This window comes from Macrosteles quadrilineatus, unplaced genomic scaffold, assembly GCF_028750875.1.
Source record: "Macrosteles quadrilineatus isolate MER2022 unplaced genomic scaffold, UCM_ALF_1.0 Scaffold_5__1_contigs__length_97177068, whole genome shotgun sequence".
NCBI lineage: Eukaryota > Metazoa > Arthropoda > Insecta > Hemiptera > Cicadellidae > Macrosteles > Macrosteles quadrilineatus.
In genome coordinates, this window is record NW_026542598.1 from 74724003 (window position 1) to 74748947 (window position 24945).

The 24945-nt window shown below is 37.6% G+C and overlaps 1 protein-coding gene across 5 annotated transcripts in view; it reads left to right on the forward strand.

Moving 5' to 3' along the window:
* Nucleotides 1–24945, forward strand: part of LOC128995288 (uncharacterized) — a 99753-nt gene that overhangs the window by 31574 nt on the left and 43234 nt on the right. The window contains exon 1 of one of the 5 annotated variants that reach the window (XM_054420257.1): nt 12697–12748. The exons of 2 other annotated variants lie outside the window; for them this stretch is intronic. In XM_054420257.1, the coding sequence (XP_054276232.1) occupies nt 12711–12748 (38 nt within the window). In that variant the 5' untranslated portion in view covers nt 12697–12710. Of the gene's footprint in view, nt 1–12696; nt 12749–12852; nt 12905–13166; nt 13223–24945 lie in introns of those variants that run through there. 2 more of the 5 variants (XM_054420258.1, XM_054420256.1) reach the window with 2 other exon arrangements.

Below are 24945 nucleotides of genomic sequence, written 5' to 3' on the forward strand. Positions count from 1 at the left end.
GTCTTTGTATAGTGTTGATTTTGTACAGATGTGTATGCACTTTTTTGATTTTGTACAAACGTGGCTGTACATTGTTTATTTTGAACAAACTTGTTTGTACAGTGTTGATTATTTACAAACGTTATGTACAATGTTGATTCCATCGCGTATTATTACTCTTTACCAATTAGGTGTATTTGGTAAAACTATGACCTAGCGTTGAAAATATCGTATTAAACTTAAAGTTTGTACTGCAAGCTTCATTTATTGGACGTTTTGTTGTTTATTATTGCTGCATGTTATTTAACACACTTTTAAAGTGTTTTGTCATATACAAAATACCGTTTGTGCTATGGTATGGACGAAGAGTAAAGAACACCGTACAATCTATTCTAAAAAGTAAAATATTTAGTCGACCAGCGCACCAACACGTCACTAACGTGTGTCATGCACGAATAAAACAAGAATTTTTGTATTACAATAGGACGAATAACTAATGAATTCAATCAATATTGTAGGTGATAGTAGATGAGTGAACGAAGTGAACGAATCTATGTATCGTGTATAGCGGAGTCGGAGAAAAGTTGTCCGCTGGAGTATGTGTGTGTGTGTGTTCGCACCTAAAACTCAAGAGCCGTTGCACTTATAGCGTTCAAATTTTGCACAAATAGTTATGACACCAGTGTAAAGACACCATTAAAATTCTAGACGATTCCGCTCAGTAGTAATTATAAAATACTTAAAAAACATTTTTAAATTTGTCCCATAAGAATAACATTAGGAGCTACCTTCTTCTTCTTTTTATTTGTTTACGTTTTGCGACCAACAATTTTGTTGTCTACTTAAGACAGAGAGAACGACTTTTACTCTGAGCTCTTTCATTCATGGAGTAAACAGTTTGGCGTCTATGAATATATATCATTATAATTTCACAGCTTTCAGAATAATGTCATTTAAGCTAATTAAATCTCACAGCTTTCATAATAATAAATTGAACTTAACAATATTAGTCGGCAGTTATATACCGTTTATGTTCAGTATTAAAATTTCGCCTTTTAATTAAAAGTACATAGGTATGTATGTATTTAGAACAAAGCAGCTTTTTACATTATTCAATTTAATGTTGGCATTGAATATTAAATATTCAAAAATGTTGGTTACTAAAATGCTATGCGAAGGGGGGGGGGACAGGTCCCCGACGTAGAGAGTAGTAAAGAAAGCGGAAAGGTGAGCAGTGAAAAGAAAGGAGTACGGAAACCCTTTATGACTGTTAAATTAACGTATCTGTAATACTTAAATGCTATGGAAAGATAGGAAAACATGTCTACGATGTAGGAAGTAGTGATGGAAATAGTGAAGGAAGTAGTCAAGGTGAGCGCTGCGGAGTGTGGGGGGCCTTTATGACAGTTAGAATAATGTATCTGCAATTCTAAAAATGCTATGGGAAGGGAGAGAAACAGGTCCACGATGTAGGAAGTGGTGAAGGAAGTAGTCAAAGTGAGCAGTCCGGAGTGTGGGAAGCCTTTGTGACAATTAGAATAATGTATCTGCAATTCTAAAAATGCTATGGGAAGGGAGGGAAACAGGTCCACGACACATAGGAAGTGGTGAAGGAAGTAGTCAAGGCGAGAATTCCGGAGTGTGGGAACCCTTTGTGGCAGTTAGATTAATGTATCTGCCATAATAAAATGCTATAGGAAGGGAGGGAAATAGGTCCACGACGTAAGAAGCTTTAAAGGAAGTAGTCAAGGCGAGCAGTCTGGAGTGTAGAAACCCTTTGTGGCAGTTAGATTAATATAACTGCAATTCTAAATTCCAATAGGAAGGGAAGGAAACAGGTCCACGACGTCGGAAGCGGTGATGGAAGTAGTCAAGGCGAGCAGTCCGGAGTGTAGAAACCCTTTGTGACAGTTAGATTAATATACCTGCAATACTAAAATGCTATAGGAAGGGAGGGAAACAGGTCCACGACGTAGGAAGTGGTAATGGAAGTAGTCGAGGCGAGCATTCTGGAGTGAAGAAACCCTTTGTGGCTGTTAGATTAGTGTAACTGCAATTCTAAAATGCTATGGGAAGAGAGGGAAACAGGTCCACGACGTAGGAAGCGGTGAAGGATGTAGTCAAGGTGAGCAGTCCGGAGTGTGGGAACCCTTTGTGAAAGTTAAATTAATATATTTGAAATTCTAAAATGCTCTAGGAAGGGAGTGAAACAGGTCCACGACGTAGGAAGTGGTAAAGGATGTAGTCAAGGTGAACAGTCCGGAGTGTGGGAACCCTTTGTGAAAGTTAAATTAATCTATTTGAAATTCTAAAATGCTATAGGAAGGTAGGGAAACAGGTGTACGACGTAGGAAGTTGTGAAGCAAATAGTCGAGGCGAGCATTCCGGAGTGTAGAAACCCTTTGTGATAATTAGAATAATGTACAGTATCTGCAATTCTAAAAATGCTATGGGAAGGGAGGGAAACAGGTCCACGACGTAGGAAGTGGTGAAGGGAGTAGTCGTGGTGAGGAGTCCGGAGTGTGGGAACCCTTTGTGACAGTTAGATTAATGTATCTGCAATAATAAAATGCTATGAGAAGAGAGGGAATCAGGTCCACGACGTAGGAAGTGGTAATGGAAGTAGTCAAGGTGAACAGTCCAGAGTGTGGGAACTCTTTGTGACAGTTAGATTAACGTATCTGCAATAATAAAATGCTATGAGAGGAGAGGGAAACAGGAAATACATTACGTATATTACCAATGACTTTGGTTAATTAATGGTTTTTTTTAAGAGGTTGGTCCAGCCTCTTTTAACCTCGCCCGTGCGTGGATCGTTTACAGCAAAGCAATTGGTGAGCCGGTACAGTACAAAGGTGAACTGTACTAATAAAATTTAGTGGCAGTGACCAGGATCCGAACTCACGACATCGCTGCCTTGGGCCCGAAGTTCGCGTGACGCTACCGACTTGAGTCACCGACTCACCATTATTTGCCCCGACTCATCGGTTGAATTGCCCATACAAATAACATTATTGTGTACACCAGTGACAGCGGTAAGTGTGCTAGGTGTGGGTAAACTCTTTCATTATTGCGCTCATGTTCACTCATCCTGTTACGCGCAGAATAAGCGTACTACTAGTATAAAAACCCATACACAATATTAAATTTCACCTTTAAATCAGGATTTTTTTTAATATTTCACCTGAACAACTTTATAGCCTAAAGATAACATCGAGTTGCACATAAACTGACCCACCCTAGTATATTTTAGGTATTCATCAAAACTATATCAAATGCAGTACAAGATAAAGAATATAATTTTACAAATTGTCCCAGTAGTATTATCTGCGAATTTTCAACTACCGCAGCAACTTCTTGAATAATAAGTTGCATAATAAGTTTACTTGTTATTCATCCTGCAAAATGCATTCTTCTTCATGACCTCGAACCCATCATCATCTAAAATCCGGAAGACCTAATCAATTATCCAAATTATCTCTCTTGCATCTTACCTTCCAGTGTCTGACTAATCTGTTAAACATTTACGCTTTTACGTTTCTTAAGTTCCGGATTGTGCAGACTAATGAAGATAATTACAATTTATGCAAACTGGCTTATCTAGCAATTGTCTCTATTACAGCATTAAACCTGGGATCGTAAAATTCAAGGTCAGTTCAAGGATGAGTCCATCTCAACTGTCTTGTTAAGTCTAAGGTGGGAAGGCGTAAGTGAAGAGAAACTAAGAATGGCACTTCCTGGCCAATATTCCTTACTCCACTTCTACGTACATTGTGGAGTGCAGAAAGTTTGTATTTCTGACTACCTTTTATTGTGTAGCATTATCAGTGACAAACACTTGCATCTGAGTCCAGAAACGGGCTCGCAATCGAACCAGCGACCTTCTTATTTGAAGGCTTTCGTTGATTCCTCAGGAAATGTGTCTTTATAGAGGTTAACTGCAAGAAAAGACCGCGAGCTTCTAATTAATTAAATTAAATATCATTCAGTTCCTATAGAGAATGCTATGAATATAATTAACGGATGTATTAAGGATTGCTTTATCTGGTAAGGAAAAGTGTTGTGGTAAGTAAGAACTTGCAGTTGCGTAACACATTGTACTCGATGAACAGTGGAAAATACAGAATTGTGGAATAAAACTTTGCTTTAACATTGTCTTATTGACAATCTTTGATCGGTTGAAATATATAAATCAAATTCTTAATTTGCATGTATTCGTTTGGAATAGAGTGAGAGATGTGTCATGATAATCGATAGGTGATTTTTTTATAGGATCAGCTGTTTATTTTTTGTGGAGAGAAAGACGGCTGGTACAGATTCTTGACGTAAAAATCCTGTTTAGTTTTCGCAGGATCGAATAGATTACCTTCATCGCCATTCTTTTAAAATTCCTCTTGTCTAATTGTCTTATTGGAATTCACCTACATTTTGGCAGTCACAAGGCATTTTAAGACCCTGTATCATTTTCTACACAGTTTTCTTGATTGGGTAAAATTCTAAAATGGACACGTCAAGAACCGAATTTACGTCTATTATGAATCATCGGTTTCCAATGAAACATTTTTGGGTTATGAGTTGGAAATACGTGATTTAACTGCACAGCAAGCTCGCGTTATATCACCATGAATTATTCCTTTATGGCCGTAGTAAGAATTCAGCAGAAACGTTAGATCGTGTTCTATCTTCAAGTTCCGTATCACCTGCGTCATTCTTGGTTCAAGTTTTAATGCTTGATTGTATATACCGGTTGCCATCGCTTGCTCTTGTTCCAAAAATCATATGATTCATATTTGTGACCGTTTTTAGTTACATTCTATAAATGAGAAATAATGCAACTACACCACAATAAACTGTGTAGTGATATGATTAACAATGACAATAGTAACAAGGCATGTCATTAAAAAAAAATCATACAGTTAGGTTAGGATGTTTTAAGAGACAGTCTTACCTTGGGTGTCACCTGACCTCCTGAATTTTTAATCTTTCTAAACACAATCTTCTTCACCTAAAGTTGTACAGTACGTCCCAGGAGAATCGTAGACCCTTTTCTGACTGATTTTGTCCAGTGATACCCAGTCCTGTGAAACATATCTTATTGGTTTGTGTTTCTTATAAAACAATGTTTTTATTTTTTAGGGTGATAGTAATTATTTACCACAGCTAAACAATGTTTTGACTATTTGTGGATGTTCCCTTCGTTATTATCATTAGTGTACAACAAAAGGTACAACCCTGTATCGTTTACAGCAAGCTATTTTGTTTAGATAGCTAATAGGACTGTAAAACAAAAGTAAAACTCAATTACGGGGCTTACCGGCTTGCGCCTTCCTTTACTTGATATATCATGTTGTATCAAAATTAACTTGTCTAAAACTATTCTTTTAGTAGAACGTTGTTTAATGTTTTAGGAGTAGGCCTAAATACGACTTTTCCAATAACCCAGGAGACAGTATCCTAATTAGTCTATTACTTTAAAACGCTTGATGCTTGTTTTCAGTTCACTAGACAGGATAATACGTATGTTTTTACTTAGGATGAACTTTTCACTTAATTTAAGGCCATTCTTTTGGACTACTCCACCAAAAAGATTTTGACGAACGAATTTAAGTCACACCTTATACAAACTACTCTATACTTATACTTACTACTTACTACTCTTACTATATACTGTTAACAATTCTTGTATTACCTGCAATCACCGAAGACCTTGAATGACCTTCAGGTCGCCCTGATAATTAACGGACTGATAGCGTTCGACGGACCGTGTCCTGATCCTTGTATACATGTTGTATGTACGTGAGGCGCTAGTGGTTGCTCTGGTAGTTGTGGTAGTGCAGTTGTGGTGTTGTGGTTGTAGCCCCTCGTGGTTGCTCCATGTTCCCATCCATGTTGTGGTGTCTTCCTGTGGTGACCCTGGTTCTTGGAAATTCTCTGGCTCTTCAGCGAGTTTTTTTTTTTTTGTAAGAACACATTTTTTCTTCAAAACCAATTTATATTAAAAAGGCAAGCACGTTTTTTGTCCGCAGAACTCCTCCGTGGTTTCTCGACCGATTTAGTTGGTTTACGGCTCATTTAAAAGGTCTCATTGAGTAGATGTCGTAAGGTCTGACATGTTTAAAAATGCCTTGCCCCAGTAGCTTTTAAATTTCCCATGTTATAATTTTTTGTTTACAAACAAAAAAGCTAGATCAGATGGCATTCAAGGAAAAACGGGCTACAACCATAATACTGATTTAAATATTTACATTATTTTGAGCCTTAAAAACTATTTTATCTGCATAATTAGATTTTTAAGGGTTTAATAGAATTCAGTACAGATTTAAGGGGGGAAATAGTACTTAAAAGACGTAAGACCTTTTAACTCAGCATTTTCTCAGGTAACTATGATTGACGTTATTACAGGATGGTTACTGTACCAAAAGAATTTCAATTGGACCAAATACAATTGTGACGGACTAATAATGCAGGAAACTAAGTAGTTTTTGAGTAAAGTGAATAATTTTGTATCGCCATTTAAAAATACAAAGGACTGAAATTTGTAATTATACTGGCGACAATGGTGGTACCATGTAGGCTACTTTATCAATGGCGAATATATACATAGACAACTTTATGCGGCTATGGGTGTGTTGGGATCGGGAATCATTCGTTGAAAACACTAAAAAACTAGGTGTTTTCGAGCAAAAGGTGCACTAGTAAAAATAAATTTGCAACAATTTGTTTGATTTTCTGTTAGATTAGCTGATATAAGTTATATATTTTCTGGTATACGAAGAGTGCATCATGATGCTTTATATACATTCCAACTTAAAACTATTACAACCAAATAAAACACATGTATTTATAAGCTTGTGTTTAATCTCTGGAATACAATTAGAAGAGTACAGCACACACTGTAATGTTTGATCGAAAATAAAAGGAAAACGTTTAGTCAGTGCACTCAATCTTCGGACTCAAGTTTACCCTAGATATCCAAAGTCAATGTACAACCTCTTTGTAGGGTGTATAATGTTGATTTGTGAAAATTCTTCATGAATTCTATGATTCATTTGTAAACATGAGTTGTCTCTTGGAAATGTGTATTGAAAAAAGTTATTATAAGCCAAATATAAGTGATGTTCTCTTTTGAAGTGTCAGTACCAACGTATGAAAACACACTTTAATGTTAATGTTTATGTTTTGGAGTCTGGTTTAAGTATTTATTCACGCCAATGGCATTTTATAGTGTGTAGTGTTATTACACAAATACAAAATACAACTATATTTTCTCTTTACAATCTTCTAAATAAAAAGATTTGTCCGCGTCTAATGGGGGGGGGGGGGTGGGGGGTCATGGTTGTGGTTGCTGGACATCTACAATTATTTTTGTATTCATAAAAGTTTAGAATTAAATTATTATGCTATATAATTTTTACATATAGGTATTTACTTTATATTTTAAGATTAAATACAAACTAACAAACAAACTAATAAAAACCAAACAAAACCTTGTTGACAACCAAATTACCACCAATGGATAACTAAAATAGATTCTTAACTAGCAATCCCGTCTCTTCCTTAAAACAAGAAAGATAATTCAGGCTGGAGGTCTGTATGAGCTCAATAAATGTCCGTGATGGGGCGTAGTATGGAAATGTCCAGATAGTGTACTGCGTGCTATTGTTTAGCCAGGATCTGTTTCAGTGGCCTAGATGCCTAGAAGTGTGAGCAAGGTCGCATTGGTTCTGGAAGACCGTGAACGATCATCTTTGTAGGAAACCGCTGTGGCAGTTCTGCCGTCTAGACCATCTAACAACAGAGGACAATAGTGGTTTAGATATTCGAAAGCAAGTCTAGATATTTCAAAAAAATATATGGGGTAGCCTACAACTAATTATTGCCACCATAATAAACCTCATGATTTGATGTTCACATACACATCTCTGTTTAGGATATTTAACTTTTATAGAATGCAACTTCTTGCAGGGAGATAATTTTGGGAAAGATTTGATTCCGAAGAACAGATATAAATGTAACACGTATTTAAAATAGATTTCACGCTTCAAATTTTTTGTTGTTGTTTACACAAAAGAAGAAATTGTTAAGTCTAATCGTAACTAATTCACAGAAATACAATTTTGAGTTTATGATGTAACCACTTTTCATTTCGAAATAAATTTACCATTGTTTTTAATTTATTAGTTGCTGATTACCTGCCATAATTTTTCAAATGAGTTATGCAGGTATCTTTACATCAATGTGTAGTTGAATACAACTGCCAAGCTTTTCGGGATATAGAATCTGATACCGGTTTCAAATGGGGAGGAACCTACAACCTACAACATGACTAGACCAGCTTCACGAACGGGCAACAACATTTGTGTTGAGTAAATGGTGTATACGGTGCGCGGTTGTGATCGTATGTTCAACGTCTTGGTATGAAATTGAAAATCGTTGGAATAAAATTTCATTCTTATGAACAATATTTTATTTCACCTTTTTCCACGTTTGTCTCTTACCAATCAATGGCTGAATTGTCAAGCAATGTATAACCGTAACGAGTTAGTTGCTAAACGCAGCTTAAAACGGTTTGGAAAAGAACATTTATGGAAGCTATCACGAAATCTCTAGGAAGATTTTGCATCGGCTTTTGCAACTTTTACTTCAGTTGCTCTCCCATTGAGTTTCCCCAAGGGAATCAGCAAGGAGAGAGCAAAGAGTGCCTTATCGATATCAGCACGTTCCTAGCATTACTGGCGTAATCATCACAAGTATTGTGATTCACTGATTGACGTATGAACACGTCTTATCAGACTGAGGCAGGTTCAAGGTCGTGGTGGTGGTAGGTTTATGTACTCCAGTGCTCAGTCTCAGTACACAGTGGTTGTTGTGGAGTTGTCGTTAGGACCATGGATCATCTGTCCTGTGTCATAGTGCTCCTTGTGTTGTAAGTATACAAATTGTCTGATAACTGAGGCAGGTTCAAGGTCGTGGTGGTGGTAGGTTTATGTACTCCAGAGTTGTGCTCAGTCTCAGTACGCTGTGGTTCTTGTGGAGTTGACGTTAGGACCATGGAGCATCTGTCCTGTGTCATAGTGCTCCTTGTGTTGTAAGTATACAAATTGTCTGATAACTGAGGCAGGTTCAAGGTCGTGGTGGTGGTAGGTTTATGTACTCCAGTGTTGTGCTCAGTCTCAGTACGCTGTGGTTGTTGTGGAGTTGACGTTAGGACCATGGATCATCTGTCCTGTGTCATAGTGCTCCTTGTGTTGTAAGTATACAAATTGTCTGATAACTGAGGCAGGTTCAAGGTCGTGGTGGTGGTAGGTTTATGTACTCCAGAGTTGTGCTCAGTCTCAGTACGCTGTGGTTGTTGTGGAGTTGACGTTAGGACCATGGAGCATCTGTCCTGTGTCATAGTGCTCCTTGTGTTGTAAGTATACAAATTGTCTGATAACTGAGGCAGGTTCAAGGTCGTGGTGGTGGTAGGTTTATGTACTCCAGTGTTGTGCTCAGTCTCAGTACGCTGTGGTTGTTGTGGAGTTGACGTTAGGACCATGGATCATCTGTCCTGTGTCGTAGTGCTCCTTGTGTTGTAAGTATACAAATTGTCTGATAACTGAGGCAGGTTCAAGGTCGTGGTGGTGGTAGGTTTATGTACTCCAGAGTTGTGCTCAGTCTCAGTACGCTGTGGTTGTTGTGGAGTTGACGTTAGGACCATGGAGCATCTGTCCTGTGTCATAGTGCTCCTTGTGTTGTAAGTATACAAATTGTCTGATAACTGAGGCAGGTTCAAGGTCGTGGTGGTGGTAGGTTTATGTACTCCAGTGTTGTGCTCAGTCTCAGTACGCTGTGGTTGTGGAGTTGACGTTAGGACCATGGATCATCTGTCCTGTGTCATAGTGCTCCTTGTGTTGTAAGTATACAAATTGTCTGATAACTGAGGCAGGTTCAAGGTCGTGGTGGTGGTAGGTTTATGTACTCCAGAGTTGTGCTCAGTCTCAGTACGCTGTGGTTGTTGTGGAGTTGACGTTAGGACCATGGAGCATCTGTCCTGTGTCGTAGTGCTCCTTGTGTTGTAAGTATACAAATTGTCTGATAACTGAGGCAGGTTCAAGGTCGTGGTGGTGGGAGGTTTATGTACTCCAGTGTTGTGTTCAGTCTCAGTACGCTGTGGTTGTTGTGGAGTTGACGTTAGGACCATGGAGCATCTGTCCTGTGTCGTAGTGCTCCTTGTGTTGTAAGTATACAAGTTGTCTGATAACTGAGGCAGGTTCAAGGTCGTGGTGGTGGTAGGTTTATGTACTCCAGTGTGCTCAGTCTCAGTACGCTGTGGTTGTTGTGGAGTTGACGTTAAGACCATGGAGCATCTGTCCTGTGTCTTAGTGCTCCTTGTGTTGTAAGTATACAAATTGTCTGATAACTGAGGCAGGTTCAAGGTCGTGGTGGTGGTAGGTTTATGTACTCCAGTGTTGTGTTCAGTCTCAGTACGCTGTGGTTGTTGTGGAGTTGACGTTAGGACCATGGAGCATCTGTCCTGTGTCGTAGTGCTCCTTGTGTTGTAAGTATACAAATTGTCTGATAACTGAGGCAGGTTCAAGGTCGTGGTGGTGGTAGGTTTATTTACTCCAGTGTTGTGCTCAGTCTCAGTACGCTGTGGTTGTGGAGTTGTCGTTAGGACCATGGAGCATCTGTCCTGTGTCGTAGTGCTCCTTGTGTTGTAAGTATACAAATTGTCTGATAACTGAGGCAGGTTCAAGGTCGTGGTGGTGGTAGGTTTATTTACTCCAGTGTTGTGCTCAGTCTCAGTACGCTGTGGTTGTGGAGTTGTCGTTAGGACCATGGAGCATCTGTCCTGTGTCGTAGTGCTCCTTGTGTTGTAAGTATACAAGTTGTCTGATAACTGAGGCAGGTTCAAGGTCGTGGTGGTGGTAGGTTTATGTACTCCAGTGTGCTCAGTCTCAGTACGCTGTGGTTGTGGAGTTGACGTTAGGACCATGGAGCATCTGTCCTGTGTCGTAGTGCTCCTTGTGTTGTAAGTATACAAATTGTCTGATAACTGAGGCAGGTTCAAGGTCGTGGTGGTGGTAGGTTTATTTACTCCAGTGTTGTGCTCAGTCTCAGTACGCTGTGGTTGTGGAGTTGTCGTTAGGACCATGGAGCATCTGTCCTGTGTCGTAGTGCTCCTTGTGTTGTAAGTATACAAGTTGTCTGATAACTGAGGCAGGTTCAAGGTCGTGGTGGTGGTAGGTTTATTTACTCCAGTGTTGTGCTCAGTCTCAGTACGCTGTGGTTGTGGAGTTGTCGTTAGGACCATGGAGCATCTGTCCTGTGTCGTAGTGTTCCTTGTGTTGTAAGTATACAAATTGTCTGATAACTGAGGCAGGTTCAAGGTCGTGGTGGTGGTAGGTTTATTTACTCCAGTGTTGTGCTCAGTCTCAGTACGCTGTGGTTGTGGAGTTGTCGTTAGGACCATGGAGCATCTGTCCTGTGTCGTAGTGCTCCTTGTGTTGTAAGTATACAAATTGTCTGATAACTGAGGCAGGTTCAAGGTCGTGGTGGTGGTAGGTTTATTTACTCCAGTGTTGTGCTCAGTCTCAGTACGCTGTGGTTGTGGAGTTGTCGTTAGGACCATGGAGCATCTGTCCTGTGTCGTAGTGCTCCTTGTGTTGTAAGTATACAAGTTGTCTGATAACTGAGGCAGGTTCAAGGTCGTGGTGGTGGTAGGTTTATGTACTCCAGTGTGCTCAGTCTCAGTACGCTGTGGTTGTGGAGTTGACGTTAGGACCATGGAGCATCTGTCCTGTGTCGTAGTGCTCCTTGTGTTGTAAGTATACAAATTGTCTGATAACTGAGGCAGGTTCAAGGTCGTGGTGGTGGTAGGTTTATTTACTCCAGTGTTGTGCTCAGTCTCAGTACGCTGTGGTTGTGGAGTTGTCGTTAGGACCATGGAGCATCTGTCCTGTGTCGTAGTGCTCCTTGTGTTGTAAGTATACAAGTTGTCTGATAACTGAGGCAGGTTCAAGGTCGTGGTGGTGGTAGGTTTATTTACTCCAGTGTTGTGCTCAGTCTCAGTACGCTGTGGTTGTGGAGTTGTCGTTAGGACCATGGAGCATCTGTCCTGTGTCGTAGTGTTCCTTGTGTTGTAAGTATACAAATTGTCTGATAACTGAGGCAGGTTCAAGGTCGTGGTGGTGGTAGGTTTATGTACTCCAGTGTCGTGCTCAGTCTCAGTACACAGTGGTTGTTGTGGAGTTGACGTTAGGACCATGGAGCATCTGTCCTGTGTCTTAGTGCTCCTTGTGTTGTAAGTATACAAATTGTCTGATAACTGAGGCAGGTTCAAGGTCGTGGTGGTGGTAGGTTTATTTACTCCAGTGTGCTCAGTCTCAGTACGCTGTGGTTGTTGTGGAGTTGACGTTAGGACCATGGAGCATCTGTCCTGTGTCGTAGTGCTCCTTGTGTTGTAAGTATACAAATTGTCTGATAACTGAGGCAGGTTCAAGGTCGTGGTGGTGGTAGGTTTATGTACTCCAGAGTTGTGCTCAGTCTCAGTACGCTGTGGTTGTTGTGGAGTTGACGTTAGGACCATGGAGCATCTGTCCTGTGTCGTAGTGCTCCTTGTGTTGTAAGTATACAAATTGTCTGATAACTGAGGCAGGTTCAAGGTCGTGGGGGTGGTAGGTTTATGTACTCCAGAGTTGTGCTCAGTCTCAGTACGCTGTGGTTGTTGTGGAGTTGTCGTTAGGACCATGGAGCATCTGTCCTGTGTCGTAGTGCTCCTTGTGTTGTAAGTATACAAATTGTCTGATAACTGAGGCAGGTTCAAGGTCGTGGTGGTGGTAGGTTTATGTACTCCAGTGTGCTCAGTCTCAGTACGCTGTGGTTGTGGAGTTGACGTTAGGACCATGGAGCATCTGTCCTGTGTCTTAGTGCTCCTTGTGTTGTAAGTATACAAATTGTCTGATAACTGAGGCAGGTTCAAGGTCGTGGTGGTGGTAGGTTTATGTACTCCAGTGTTGTGCTCAGTCTCAGTACGCTGTGGTTGTTGTGGAGTTGACGTTAGGACCATGGAGCATCTGTCCTGTGTCGTAGTGCTCCTTGTGTTGTAAGTATACAAATTGTCTGATAACTGAGGCAGGTTCAAGGTCGTGGTGGTGGTAGGTTTATGTACTCCAGTGTGCTCAGTCTCAGTACGCTGTGGTTGTGGAGTTGACGTTAGGACCATGGAGCATCTGTCCTGTGTCGTAGTGCTCCTTGTGTTGTAAGTATTGAATGTGAGCTTGTTCTCCGATTGCCAGAAGGAATGTTGGAAGTAATTTTCCAATCCGAAAAACTTTATGGAAAAATATTATTTCTAGGATGACCACCGAAATATGTTAATTTCATTTAATGGTTGGTTACAGCCACGAATACTTATCCGTGGTTACAGCTTTTTCCATGATGGAGGTTTAAAACTTATGTTACCAATAATAACTATTATATTACAATAGTTCTTATACATTTCGGCAAATACAGGTAAAATCACAGTGAATGGTAAAATACTTCAGGAAACTATTTAACTCCTTAAACTAATTCTTCTTAGATTTTATCAACGAATTCTCAACTAAGATCCAAATAATGTTGACATACGTAAATGGCTTTGAGCCCAGAGTTATTACACAATCAATTATTCCAATTTCCATATTTTTTTAGAATGATAAATTAATGATAAAGTCCTGTTTACAAACTATCGGTATGAGGCTTTGTTATGTGTAACATTAATGGTTTTTCGTGTAGTATGTTTTATCTTTGTTTTGTGTGGTGCCATAAACGATTGTAAAACTTAAGATAGGTATCAATTCGTGGTTTCATCTTGTCATAAGACAACTAGTAAATATGCTAACCAGGTGTAAATTGCATAACATTTCAAAAGTGAGCTAAAAGCTTTTCAATAAAAAAAAAACAATATTATATTCGCAAAAACTCAGAAGTCTCGAGTTTTACAATAAAATTAAAAAATGCAACTAACTTTCTAAATAATACACCGCATTCCTTATTGTTAAATTGTCATCGATCTCTTTTACTTATTTTTGTTGTTATTTTATATTAGCCTAAAATAAATAATTGTTGAAACATTCAAAAACATTTTCAAATTTTTTGAACACTCCTTAAATTTTATATTGGTTTGACACAACAGTTTTAATTGTGTTTACTTTTGAGTGCAGCTAATATTTGCTAAGGAAAATTAAAATAGCTATTTTTCCTAACAGTGACCGATTTTAGATAGGTGCAGTTATAATTTTCCTTTGAGTATCAATGTTACCAAAATTACCAACATTCCCCCTAGCTCGCCTAGAGTTCTTGCATCCGCGAGACAAACTGTTCATCATCCAGCCAACTTGATACCTTCTGAGAACCAATTTGTTTATTACGTAGTACAGTTTTACGTAGTAGAAACAATGCAATAAGGAGTGGTCGATGAAAAAATAGGTGTACATCTCTATAATGTGTAGATTATTTCTATGCACATCCTAATCACGGTACAATCTTGTACACTGATGAGAGATAAGATAAGTCAAAATCTAGAGAGGCACGTTGTTTAATGATACCAAACAGCTGATAGCATTTGTATGTGTTGAAACAAGCTAAAACACGTGTCTAAACTCTTATTTAAATACAGAAGGTTGATTGAAATATAAGCTAGCCAAAATTAAGTACTAACACTAACTAACGTAGTAGGTACCTAGTAACTATCGCTAAGCTTGTATTATATTTTTATATTTTACTTTTCTCACTGTAAGAAGAACTTTTCTCACTTTTACTCACTCACAGGAAAGAAGTGCAAGACATTATAGCCTTACATTAAACTTTCAAATATTCTTATTACTCGATCTAGTTGTTTCAATTAGATTACAAATCTAATTATCTTTGCATAAGAGTTGTGTTTATTGAAATATTTGTATCTGAGTATGTTTAAAAACCACATAATTAATTAGGCTCAGTTAACCCACAGGTTATGTGTAAAAAAGAGCTATGTGGAAATATTTGACACGAACGAAATAATCAAAACAGTACTTGTAACTCTCCTAACAACGAGAACTTGGAAACCACGTCGACTTATGACTCGTTGTTTTTCGTCTAGACGACACCAAGTACCGACTGCCGAGTGCCGTGTGTCGTGTGTCGTGTGTCGTGTGTCGTGTGTCGTGTGTCGTGTGCAGAGGTCGCAAGTCGCATGAGCGGCTGGTCGCAGCGGCCCGCGGCCGTGACTTAAGTCACTCAAACCATAGATTATAAATGGGCATATCCGTTAGGAGCCATACGGGTGACAAACGAGTATGTCGCTTACAAGATGGCGTCGTCACTGTGCGGTGGCATCGCGGCATTAAATTTAATTTCAATTTCAATAATTGATCTTACAAGGACTTATGATAAACAGTTTAGTAGGAAATAAAATAAATTACACCTTGCGCCAAAATATACCAATTCACATCATATTCAAACATTGATTAAAATATTTTCAAATTAAACTACAAAAAGGAATTTATTCAGAAAATGTAAGAATCGTAGAATCGTGCGATGCCATTTGTATCGAGTATGCAGATAAAATGTGTATAATCCCCCTCGCTAACTGCGGTGTACATCATTCCAACGACGGGGTTAATGGCGCGATCACAATATCGCAATATCGCAATGTCACAATATCAGTAGTCGGTGTCCGGCGTCGGTGATTTTACTGCAGTCATCACACTTCTGTCGCGAAATTGAGGATGTTGATGTAGCAGGATTCGTGATGGGTTAAGTGAGATGTTGTAATGTTGATTATCAAGGTGTGCGAGTTGTTTTGCGAGAAATGTTGATGTCTGTAGGGTGATAAAATGTAGCCCGGAACTTATTCATTACTTAGAGGATCGCGATATCTTAAAAGGTGGTTCATTATTAGCGGGATTTGAACCCGGAACCTAGGAGACCGAAGGTCCACGCTCTGTCATATATCACATCTAGTTGTCTGGGTAGCTGAGTGGTTATAGTGCTCGCCTACAAATCTGAAGGTCGCTGGTTCGAATCCAAGCGAGATCGTTTCCAGACCCAGACGCCATTGTCATTGGGCTATGAATTAATGATGCTATCTAACAAAAAGGCCGACGTTAGATAACAAGACCGAGTTTAGGAAAGATGGGGACAAGGAAAGTTAGGGACACGGAAAGTTAGGGCCAAATAGGGGTTCGACCGGGGGGGAAGGAGAGATTAGCTGAACTACACTCTGAAACGACTCTTTTAGAACGAATCGTTCTCCTGTTTCAGTTGACAGAGAGCTACAGTAACAGGATTTGACTTCAAAATCATAATTTGAATATTTCCAAACAGTACCTAAACCAGCCATTTTTAACAGTTAATGTTAAAAGTCAGTCAAGTACCGATTGATCCGCCTAATCGCCTAGGTTTGCTAGATTCTTGTTTACACATTTTGGGTTAGTTAAATATATATTACAGAAAATATAAACGCATTCTATGCAACCATATTACTGAATATAATATAATGACACATTGTTAAGATATGCTGACGTAATTAGTTTAAAATTCAAATATTTTTGTGATTGTGTAGGCCTACGATAAACGTTATGAAATAAATTGTATTTTTGTTTGCACATTGCGTCGGATCATGGTGTATTTGGTTACTTTCATGTCTGATGAACATTTTTTCTTTGAATTTCTGATCCGCTGTCATTTTTGTCGGAAACGCTTAAGAAGACAATATTTTACGCGGTCTACTCTGGGAAAATTACAGGACTGCATGATCAAGATTGAATATTTTGACATATATTTTCAACGAAAATTTAGTGATTATTTTTAAGTTGTTCAAATCGGTTTACAAGGTTTTGTAAAAATAAAGCGAAATGTGTTACATTATATTACCCGATAGTTAAAGAATTTCTGGCCAAGGGATCCTTTGGCTGGATCCGCCACAGGATTAAACTCTTTTTTTCTTATATTCACTAAATTGGTGAAAATAGCCCAATGTATTTTTTGAAATATAATTACGTACGTTCGTTACAATTGTTACAATTTTTTCGTTTGTAACACTTTTAAAATAAAACTTTATATAAACCTACAGATTTTTATATACCTCGTCTGCAAAACGACGCTTGTTTACAATTTTTGCTAAACTACCCTTTGTTACTTTTCTTTGTTTGTTGTCTTCAATCTTTTTTCACACTATTCAATATTTATTTTGTATATAAATATTTCAATCAGTATACACTGACGAAGGAATAAATTAGACCTAAATTATAATACAAACGAGATAAATTCACCCATGTTCACGGTCGTATAACATAAATTGGAGGCTTTAACATCATCACGAAGTTGAAGCTATTGTTTTGGAAATATTCAAGTGTATTTCTGGTTTAAAAAATGTATGCTTGAATAATCATTTACAATTCGAGTTTAATCCGTGATTAGTAAAATAACCCTTCAAAAACACTTCAATGTACTAAATCTGTTGCCCCTAAGCACTACAGGGGAGATACAACTAGATATAAATACAACAAGTCGTAGTTACAATTAGACCTAGGTACAATAACAATAGAGAACGAGTCGATTTAAAGAGTCGTTCTCAGAGCTTAGTCAGCCTCTGTTTGCCTCCCCCTCGGCTCAAAACCCGATTTGTCCCTAAGTTTCCGTGTCCCTAAGTTTCCTCGTCCCCATCTTTCCGGACACCACAAGACCAGGGTTTAGACCGTTCCCTTTCAAAACGTGAGAAATGCCACTGGCGTAAATACACAGAAAATAAAAATATACCAGCTCGATCCCTACATCTACATGTAGCTGTTGTTGTGCAAGTAGTGGTTGAGATGAATCATTCCAGACCCGACTTCAGATCCTGGCAATCACCAACGAGTTTAAGCTGCGTTATAATGCCATGATACGGTGATTTAGAAACCTAAGTAAATCAAGCTGTAGGTGCACCTTGCAAGGGGGAAAATAGGTCTCTTGTGTGGGGAGAATATTTTCTGTTGTATAGTTAGTTACGAAGAAAATTCCCGAAAACTGTAGATTAAACGAAGTGCTAATGCTAATTATCTTTAGCGCTGACTATTTTTTGGGGGATATAAACATTACTTTTTCAACTATACCATGTTAATACATAATATACAATAGCTTATACATAATATAAGCTACATGCCAAATTGTTCAGGAAAATAACTCTCTACATGAAAATAATAATAAAAGGATCACACTCACTGTTTATTTTCACTACTTTGTGTTTATTTCCAACACCACTCCATGAATTAGGTAGAACATAATTTTCTGCTTTCATTTCTCAAAAGCTTTTTATCCTAGATTGTGAATCAACATTTTTCACTGATACTTTTATAGGTTTCCTTGAAAACTAACCACACAAGTTATAAAAAACGGAAAGAAGTACACAACGAACAACAGGTGTCCGAAAAATCATCTGCTGAAAAACAGGTCTGTCAACATTTAATTTCTTTCCAACGACCGCTAAACTAATAATATTCAGATAGAACGAGCTTTCCTATTTCATACTATACAAAATAAATGCACTTCTCTCAACAAACAATAGAGATGCAAAATAGTCGCGGTCGCCATTTAAGATACATATCAGATACATACATGTCACTGAATATTGTCGCGATCGCGAAGATGAGCACTTCGAGGAAATGTCATGAGAAAAAGTAAACTGTTGTAGTTTGGTCGTTTATGGATATATTTTGAACAAATTTGGAAATTTTATTTCATTTTACATAATATAAGCTACTACTGTATTCACATTTTACAAAAACCACTTGTTTTCCTCTCCTGTAACGACAAACCAAAACTCCCAAGAACTCGTTTTGAACCGAATGTTATTTAATTGTGGAATAAATATATCTAACATGATTAAGGAAATATTTTAGTAACAATAAAATCAGGGAAATGGAAATTCGCTTAGTCTGCAAATTTGCTGCGGCGGGGGTAAAATAACCCCCGCTACGTTTTTTCCTAGTATGGATATTCATGTTCGTTCATCTAAATGTTGGTCAGGTTCATAATCTATCTTTGTGTAGTAAAAGTCAGACCAGTCCGCTTAAGAGTTTTGTAGGTAGAAACTAACTTTCTTTCATGTTATGGCTTATTATATAATTGTACTAAAAACATTGGTGACATAAATTAATCAAATATCGTTTCCAGAAATCGAATGACCTTTATGAACAAAACAGTTCTTTATAAATCAATTTTGACTTGTATGGATTAACATGTTCATTCTCAAAATTCTTGAATGTTGCGATCTCATAAACTAGAAACGAAGATAACCTTTTAAAAGGTTCCTTTCTCACGTTTATAATATTTAACTTGTGCATTTCTCCCTCCCCAAATTAATTCGTCAACCCTTTAGTCACCCAAAACTACTCGCCATGTATCATCTACATTGGTTTATTCTTATCAAAGCCTCTTTTTGTAGTCTTAAAAAGTTAAACCAATTAACAAGCAAAATGCAAACATTAACTTTTAATAATCAAAGTAAATATTTCCTGACATAATGAACTTGGTAGACACAATATTCAGTCGCAGTTAACAAGCACTAGTGCAAACCTAATCGTCAAACATTTGGAGCGCCGGAGTGTCGTTAATGACAAAGGAAGATCTGGAACAGCAAAGCGCTGGGGAATGGTAACAGATTAATCCAGTAGCAATGTCACAGTAATTTCCAGTCCCAGTCCCAGGCTGTAATGGTCAAACATTTCACCGTTATCTCATTCTCATTACACTCGGGTTGGTCACGTGACTCGTTATCGCTTACTATTGCTTTGGTCAGTTACCAATTACTTTGTCATGGGAACTGGAATACGCCAATTATGATTAGTTATGGTTAGTTTTGATTTAAGCGTTACAACAGTTGAGTTGTTTTTGTGTGTCATTATTAATTAAGGTGTCAAATATTTGTTTTTGCCCAAAAGCGTTACTATTAATTTTATCATAGAGACTTACTTGAATACTCCAATTATCCTTAGTTGTGTTACTACGATTGGACTCCTCTGCGGTATTGGTTAGTTGTGGTACTAAGCTGTATACACAAATTCCGTAGGCGCTGAGTTGGGTCGTCAGTAGGTGTCTAGTCTTTTTTATGGCCTTAAAATGTCACCAATTATTTCATCATAGAGACTAACTTGAATACACCAATTATGTCTTCAACTTAGTTGTATTGGCAGAATATTATTCTACTATAGTATCTTTGGCTAGGTAGAGAACACGATTACCAAATTTGGCGTCATAGGACTCACGAGAACATTTGTACACCCAAACCATTGACTATACAGTATACACTGTATATATTTAGTCAATGTAAAAACGTAGCCAACGTAAAACCCTTTTAAAGAGGATTCGCGTAAACAAGGACTGAGGAACAAACAAGTAAATAGTAAAAGGTAATGTGAAATGTCATAAACTTTAAACAATTTTAATACTTGTTTAACTGATCTTTATTTACCAATACCATCGACTACTGGATACTAAGGTATTTTCCTAAATTTTCATTAAAAGAAGAACATACTATAGTTTCGTACTTTGTTAATACTGTTCAATGAAATGGTGACCATACAAAGTAGGTATTTTAAGCCAAGTATGAATGGAGATGAGTGTAAGATGAGTGACGCGATCTTGTAGTCTTGTTAGTGACTAAGGCCGACATTCCTTAGACACAGCTGTTAATTAATAGCCCATACTGCTAATGGCAACTAAGGGACCTAGTTTATAGTGGAATCTGAGCAACATTTTTGCCTTGATATATACGAATTGGTCCAATTATCAGGATAGTACTGCGGATTAATACTCCAATTATTCTTCGTTGTTGTTAGTTTTGTTATCAAGCGTTACACTTAAATACTGACGACCTAAGTTGTGTCGTCATTATGTGTTCAATACTTTTTTGTCTAAAAACTCTACTAATTTTATCATAGTAACTAGCTTGAATACTCCAATTATGCTTATTTGTGGTTTAGTTTGGACTTATATACTGACGACGCCAAGTTGTGTCGTCATTAGGTGGTCCAGTGGTTCGGGACCCATATTAAGCTGTAGTACCTAACAAGACTACAAGATCACGCCACTCATCCTACATTCATCTCCATTCATACTTGGCTTAAAATACCTACTTTGGATGGTCACCATTTCATTGAAAATAAAGTAAGTATGTTCTTCTACTTCGATAATAGTAAAGGATAAGTCTGTCAGGCTTGGATAGCTTTCTCTATATAGAGAACTACCAACGCTAAAAACCTTACGATAGTAATAAGCGAAATTATTGTCGAATTAAAATTAATCCGTGGAGAAAGTAGCCAAGAACCAAGAAGTGCGTTCGTTAACCTTACGACCTGAGCGCTACGCTTTCCACACTCAATGTTAGCAGAGAATCTAGATAAAGGGACCATTTACAAAAAATACTATAAACACTAATAATATTAAACATTTCTCCTAATGTTTTTCGTTAGCTTTTACTAGCTGATCATAATCGGAAATCATTATCTTTTTCCCCAAGCAAAAGTTTTTCCATGGTTCATTTGTCATTGTAGACTTCGGTGTATAGTTCGTGTTTATCTCTATAGAAACTTCGATCAAAGATTCATTACTTTGGTTGGTATAAGGTACTCTAAGTACGCAAGAGGTTCGAAAATAGTTTTCTAATCAAAGCATTTACGTAAGCTGTAGGTTGAAAGGTCGTACATTACTGTATAACGTTCATATTTGCAACTCCTTTTGACTTACAAAAATAAAATAAACCAGACACTCTTTATGTATAAAGAAAGCTTAGTAGCACATTTTACCTCGTAGGTCGAATCTAAATAACTTTAAAAACTGCAGGCCACAATTTGTAAACGTTAAAATCCTGCCGAATTCGTTTTTACACTAGTAATATAAACTTTTCACTATAGGTTGCACTAGACATTCCATCCCCATGTTAAATTTGTACCATCATATTTATTAATCATCGTAGTTGATGTGAGCCACCTACAGATTGTGCTGATCTAAATTACTGGTTTCTGTTGAATACGCAATCTTTTTTACCAATTCAAACTAATGGAATTACTTATTGTAAGCTTTAGCAACTGTTATGACCCATCAACTTGGACAGCAACAAAAAAATAAGGTAGAAAATAAGAGTTTTAGTCACTAGCGCATTCTGTGACTGGCTCACACAATTACGTTCTTTTTAACAAAAAATTGGCTACAGATTGTCCACATAGATGGGATGTCTAAATGGTTACACTCATTAGTAAACCCAATGCCACGGTCAACCGACGTATCTTAACAGTAACCGATACGTACAAGCCAGTACAGGCCAGTATTCTATACAAATCACAGAATCAAATTTCAAGGTCAAGGAGTAACCAACAATCTTAGGTCGATTTAATCCCAGCTGTGATTCCATCGTCTGCTATTGGGAGTAATAAAACTGATTCAACGACGAGAAAACAATAGCAATGCAGCATTAATTGGGTTCCAGAGGATGTGAGCTCGGAGCATTAGGACAACCGCTGGAGCGCGACCGGACAATGTAAGTGGTATAGTGGTATAATGGTATATAGGAAGCGGTAGGCCTACCAGACTACGTGGATCTGATAGTCTACCAATATTGTTATCTGATGACTTCCAAAGGTCGAGTACACACTCTCACTCCAATACGCACCGTTTAGACGTGGTCTTCGGTAGAATTACTTTCTACGCTATTACTGCGGAATTTATAGCAAGGTAAAGATTTTAAGTAGTAGGAAACTGTGCGAAACTACAATATTCTTGGATGTAATGTATTACTTTGAGTAATCAATCTAGTAGAATGGGTTTGACATTTGAAAAAAAAATTAATTCCAATGTTTCTAGAGTATCTTTGCAATTTCCTAACCTTAACACTTGGCTTACATGGATAAAAAAAAACATTTAGTAGTAGGCTATGTTTTTAAGAAGATTTCTAATTTCCCCCATGTTTCAATCAACTAAATGTTAATGATATTTTTGATTACATATAAAAATGTTTTTACAAGAATTCGATGTATAGGAGTAGATTACCAATGTACAACTATTAATCGTTAGCAATTATGATTCAGAAACTATTTTATTTTTAACTGAAGATTATTTGCAAACCCGTCGTTTTTATAGCCACATTGTATAAGTAGAAAATGCAATCATTATGCCCTACTTATACTTTGTATTCTAATTCTAGCCAAACAGTTTTTCTCGGATTTGGATACAAGAAAGGTGGGTACCATTTTGGGTATATACTCAACGTACGACAGCTTGAACCGCTTTACCTTAAATTGTTTAATTTTCTCCTAACAAATTGCCACCAGTATTTTTTTTTGACAATTAACTATTTACAACCCTAAAACTCTTCAAAAAACTAACTAAAACCATAACGGAATTTACAATAATTAAAAGAAGTAAAAGTCACCACATCTCAACCTCAGAGGTTAGGATTGATAAAGAAGATAATGTCCATGTATCTAAGCTGTTTTCATTTATGTCCTTGTAAATATTTATATGTGTTCAATGTTTGTACAAATTTATACCAAATTGACAATATCTCAAGTAAGATATGGAAAACTAAAAGTTAAGCTAACCTTTGAGACAAAGGACTGACGATAACGTTTCGACGTAGAAACCTATGTCTCCAGTATAAAATAAATTGGATCGTAAAGTATGAATGTAATTATGTTCAATAACGATCCAGAGGCTATATCTCCAAATCCAAAAGGAATTTAAAAGTTTTTTTTCTCGGTTCTTGTGCATAAGTGAGGGGAAGAAAACAAAAAGAACAAACAAGACGATAAGATTTAGTCAGATAGAAGTCAGTCGTCTGTATAGTCGCGGTCGTATTGAACTGTTGTCGCTATTACATCAGTCGCTGTACCGTGGCGAGGGACGTCAGACAGCCCTTGCTGCTTCAACGCCCAGGGCAGATACTCGTTGAATTATATGCTAATCAAAATGGTAAAAATACTTTCGAATTGCAAAACGTGTATTTGTAATTCACAAAAATATACAATTTTTTTTAATGCAAACTTCAACGTGCAACGTGTGATGGTTCCATACGTTAATGAAAGCATACTTAGCGTTTTAAGGTGGAATATACTTAAAACTGGAACAGTTTATCAGACGAACAGCAAGTTTTTTTACTTAGGAGGGTTAATGACAATTTCATACACAATATAAAATAACAAATACAATAAACCCCCCCCCTAGGACGCTAGACAAGCCCAGGATTGTTCTCACAGGGATTGCGGCATTATCACTTAGATAAAATCCATTAGTGATTTGGCGGATTTGAACTCGGAACCTCAGAACCGAAGTCCTGCGCTCTACCACTAGACCAGCTCGCTCCCCAATACAACCACGATTAGAACGAACACTGTTTAGATCATGAACGTAAACAAATGAGGTCACTGGTCCAAATATATTTCTAATAGCCTCAGCTGGTTTGGACTTTCTTTTATGTTCCGTTTTATGGTTTTAGTAATAAAATCATGTTTACTTTCGGGCCAATTACGTCATTTGTTTATTTTTTTATCCATACCGTTTCTGTTCAAATATTCGTGATAAGGTATAGGCGATCGTCAGGATTTGTATTCGGGCCATTGAAACACGAGGTCTGCGCTGTAACTACAAGACTAGCCGTCCCCCGATGTATTACTTTATTGTTGGGAATTTTATTGAAATAGTCTAATTAAATGAAACATGTAAAATATTTAACTATTCATTTTGGTGCATTTTGGTTGTATTTTAATTGCCATATGGGGGTTTTCGAAAGGCTTCCTGATTTCCTTTCTAAATCGCCACCTGTCACATGACGTTTGTTTTCATTTTTATGTTATGATTGTTATACTTGGTTAAAAAATAAGATCTTGTTAAATTGTATTAGTCGTTTACTGTTACTTTTTATACTTCTGTTACTACATTTTTTCAAAGTACGTTAAATTATATATTTAATGGGAAAATACATTTTTATTC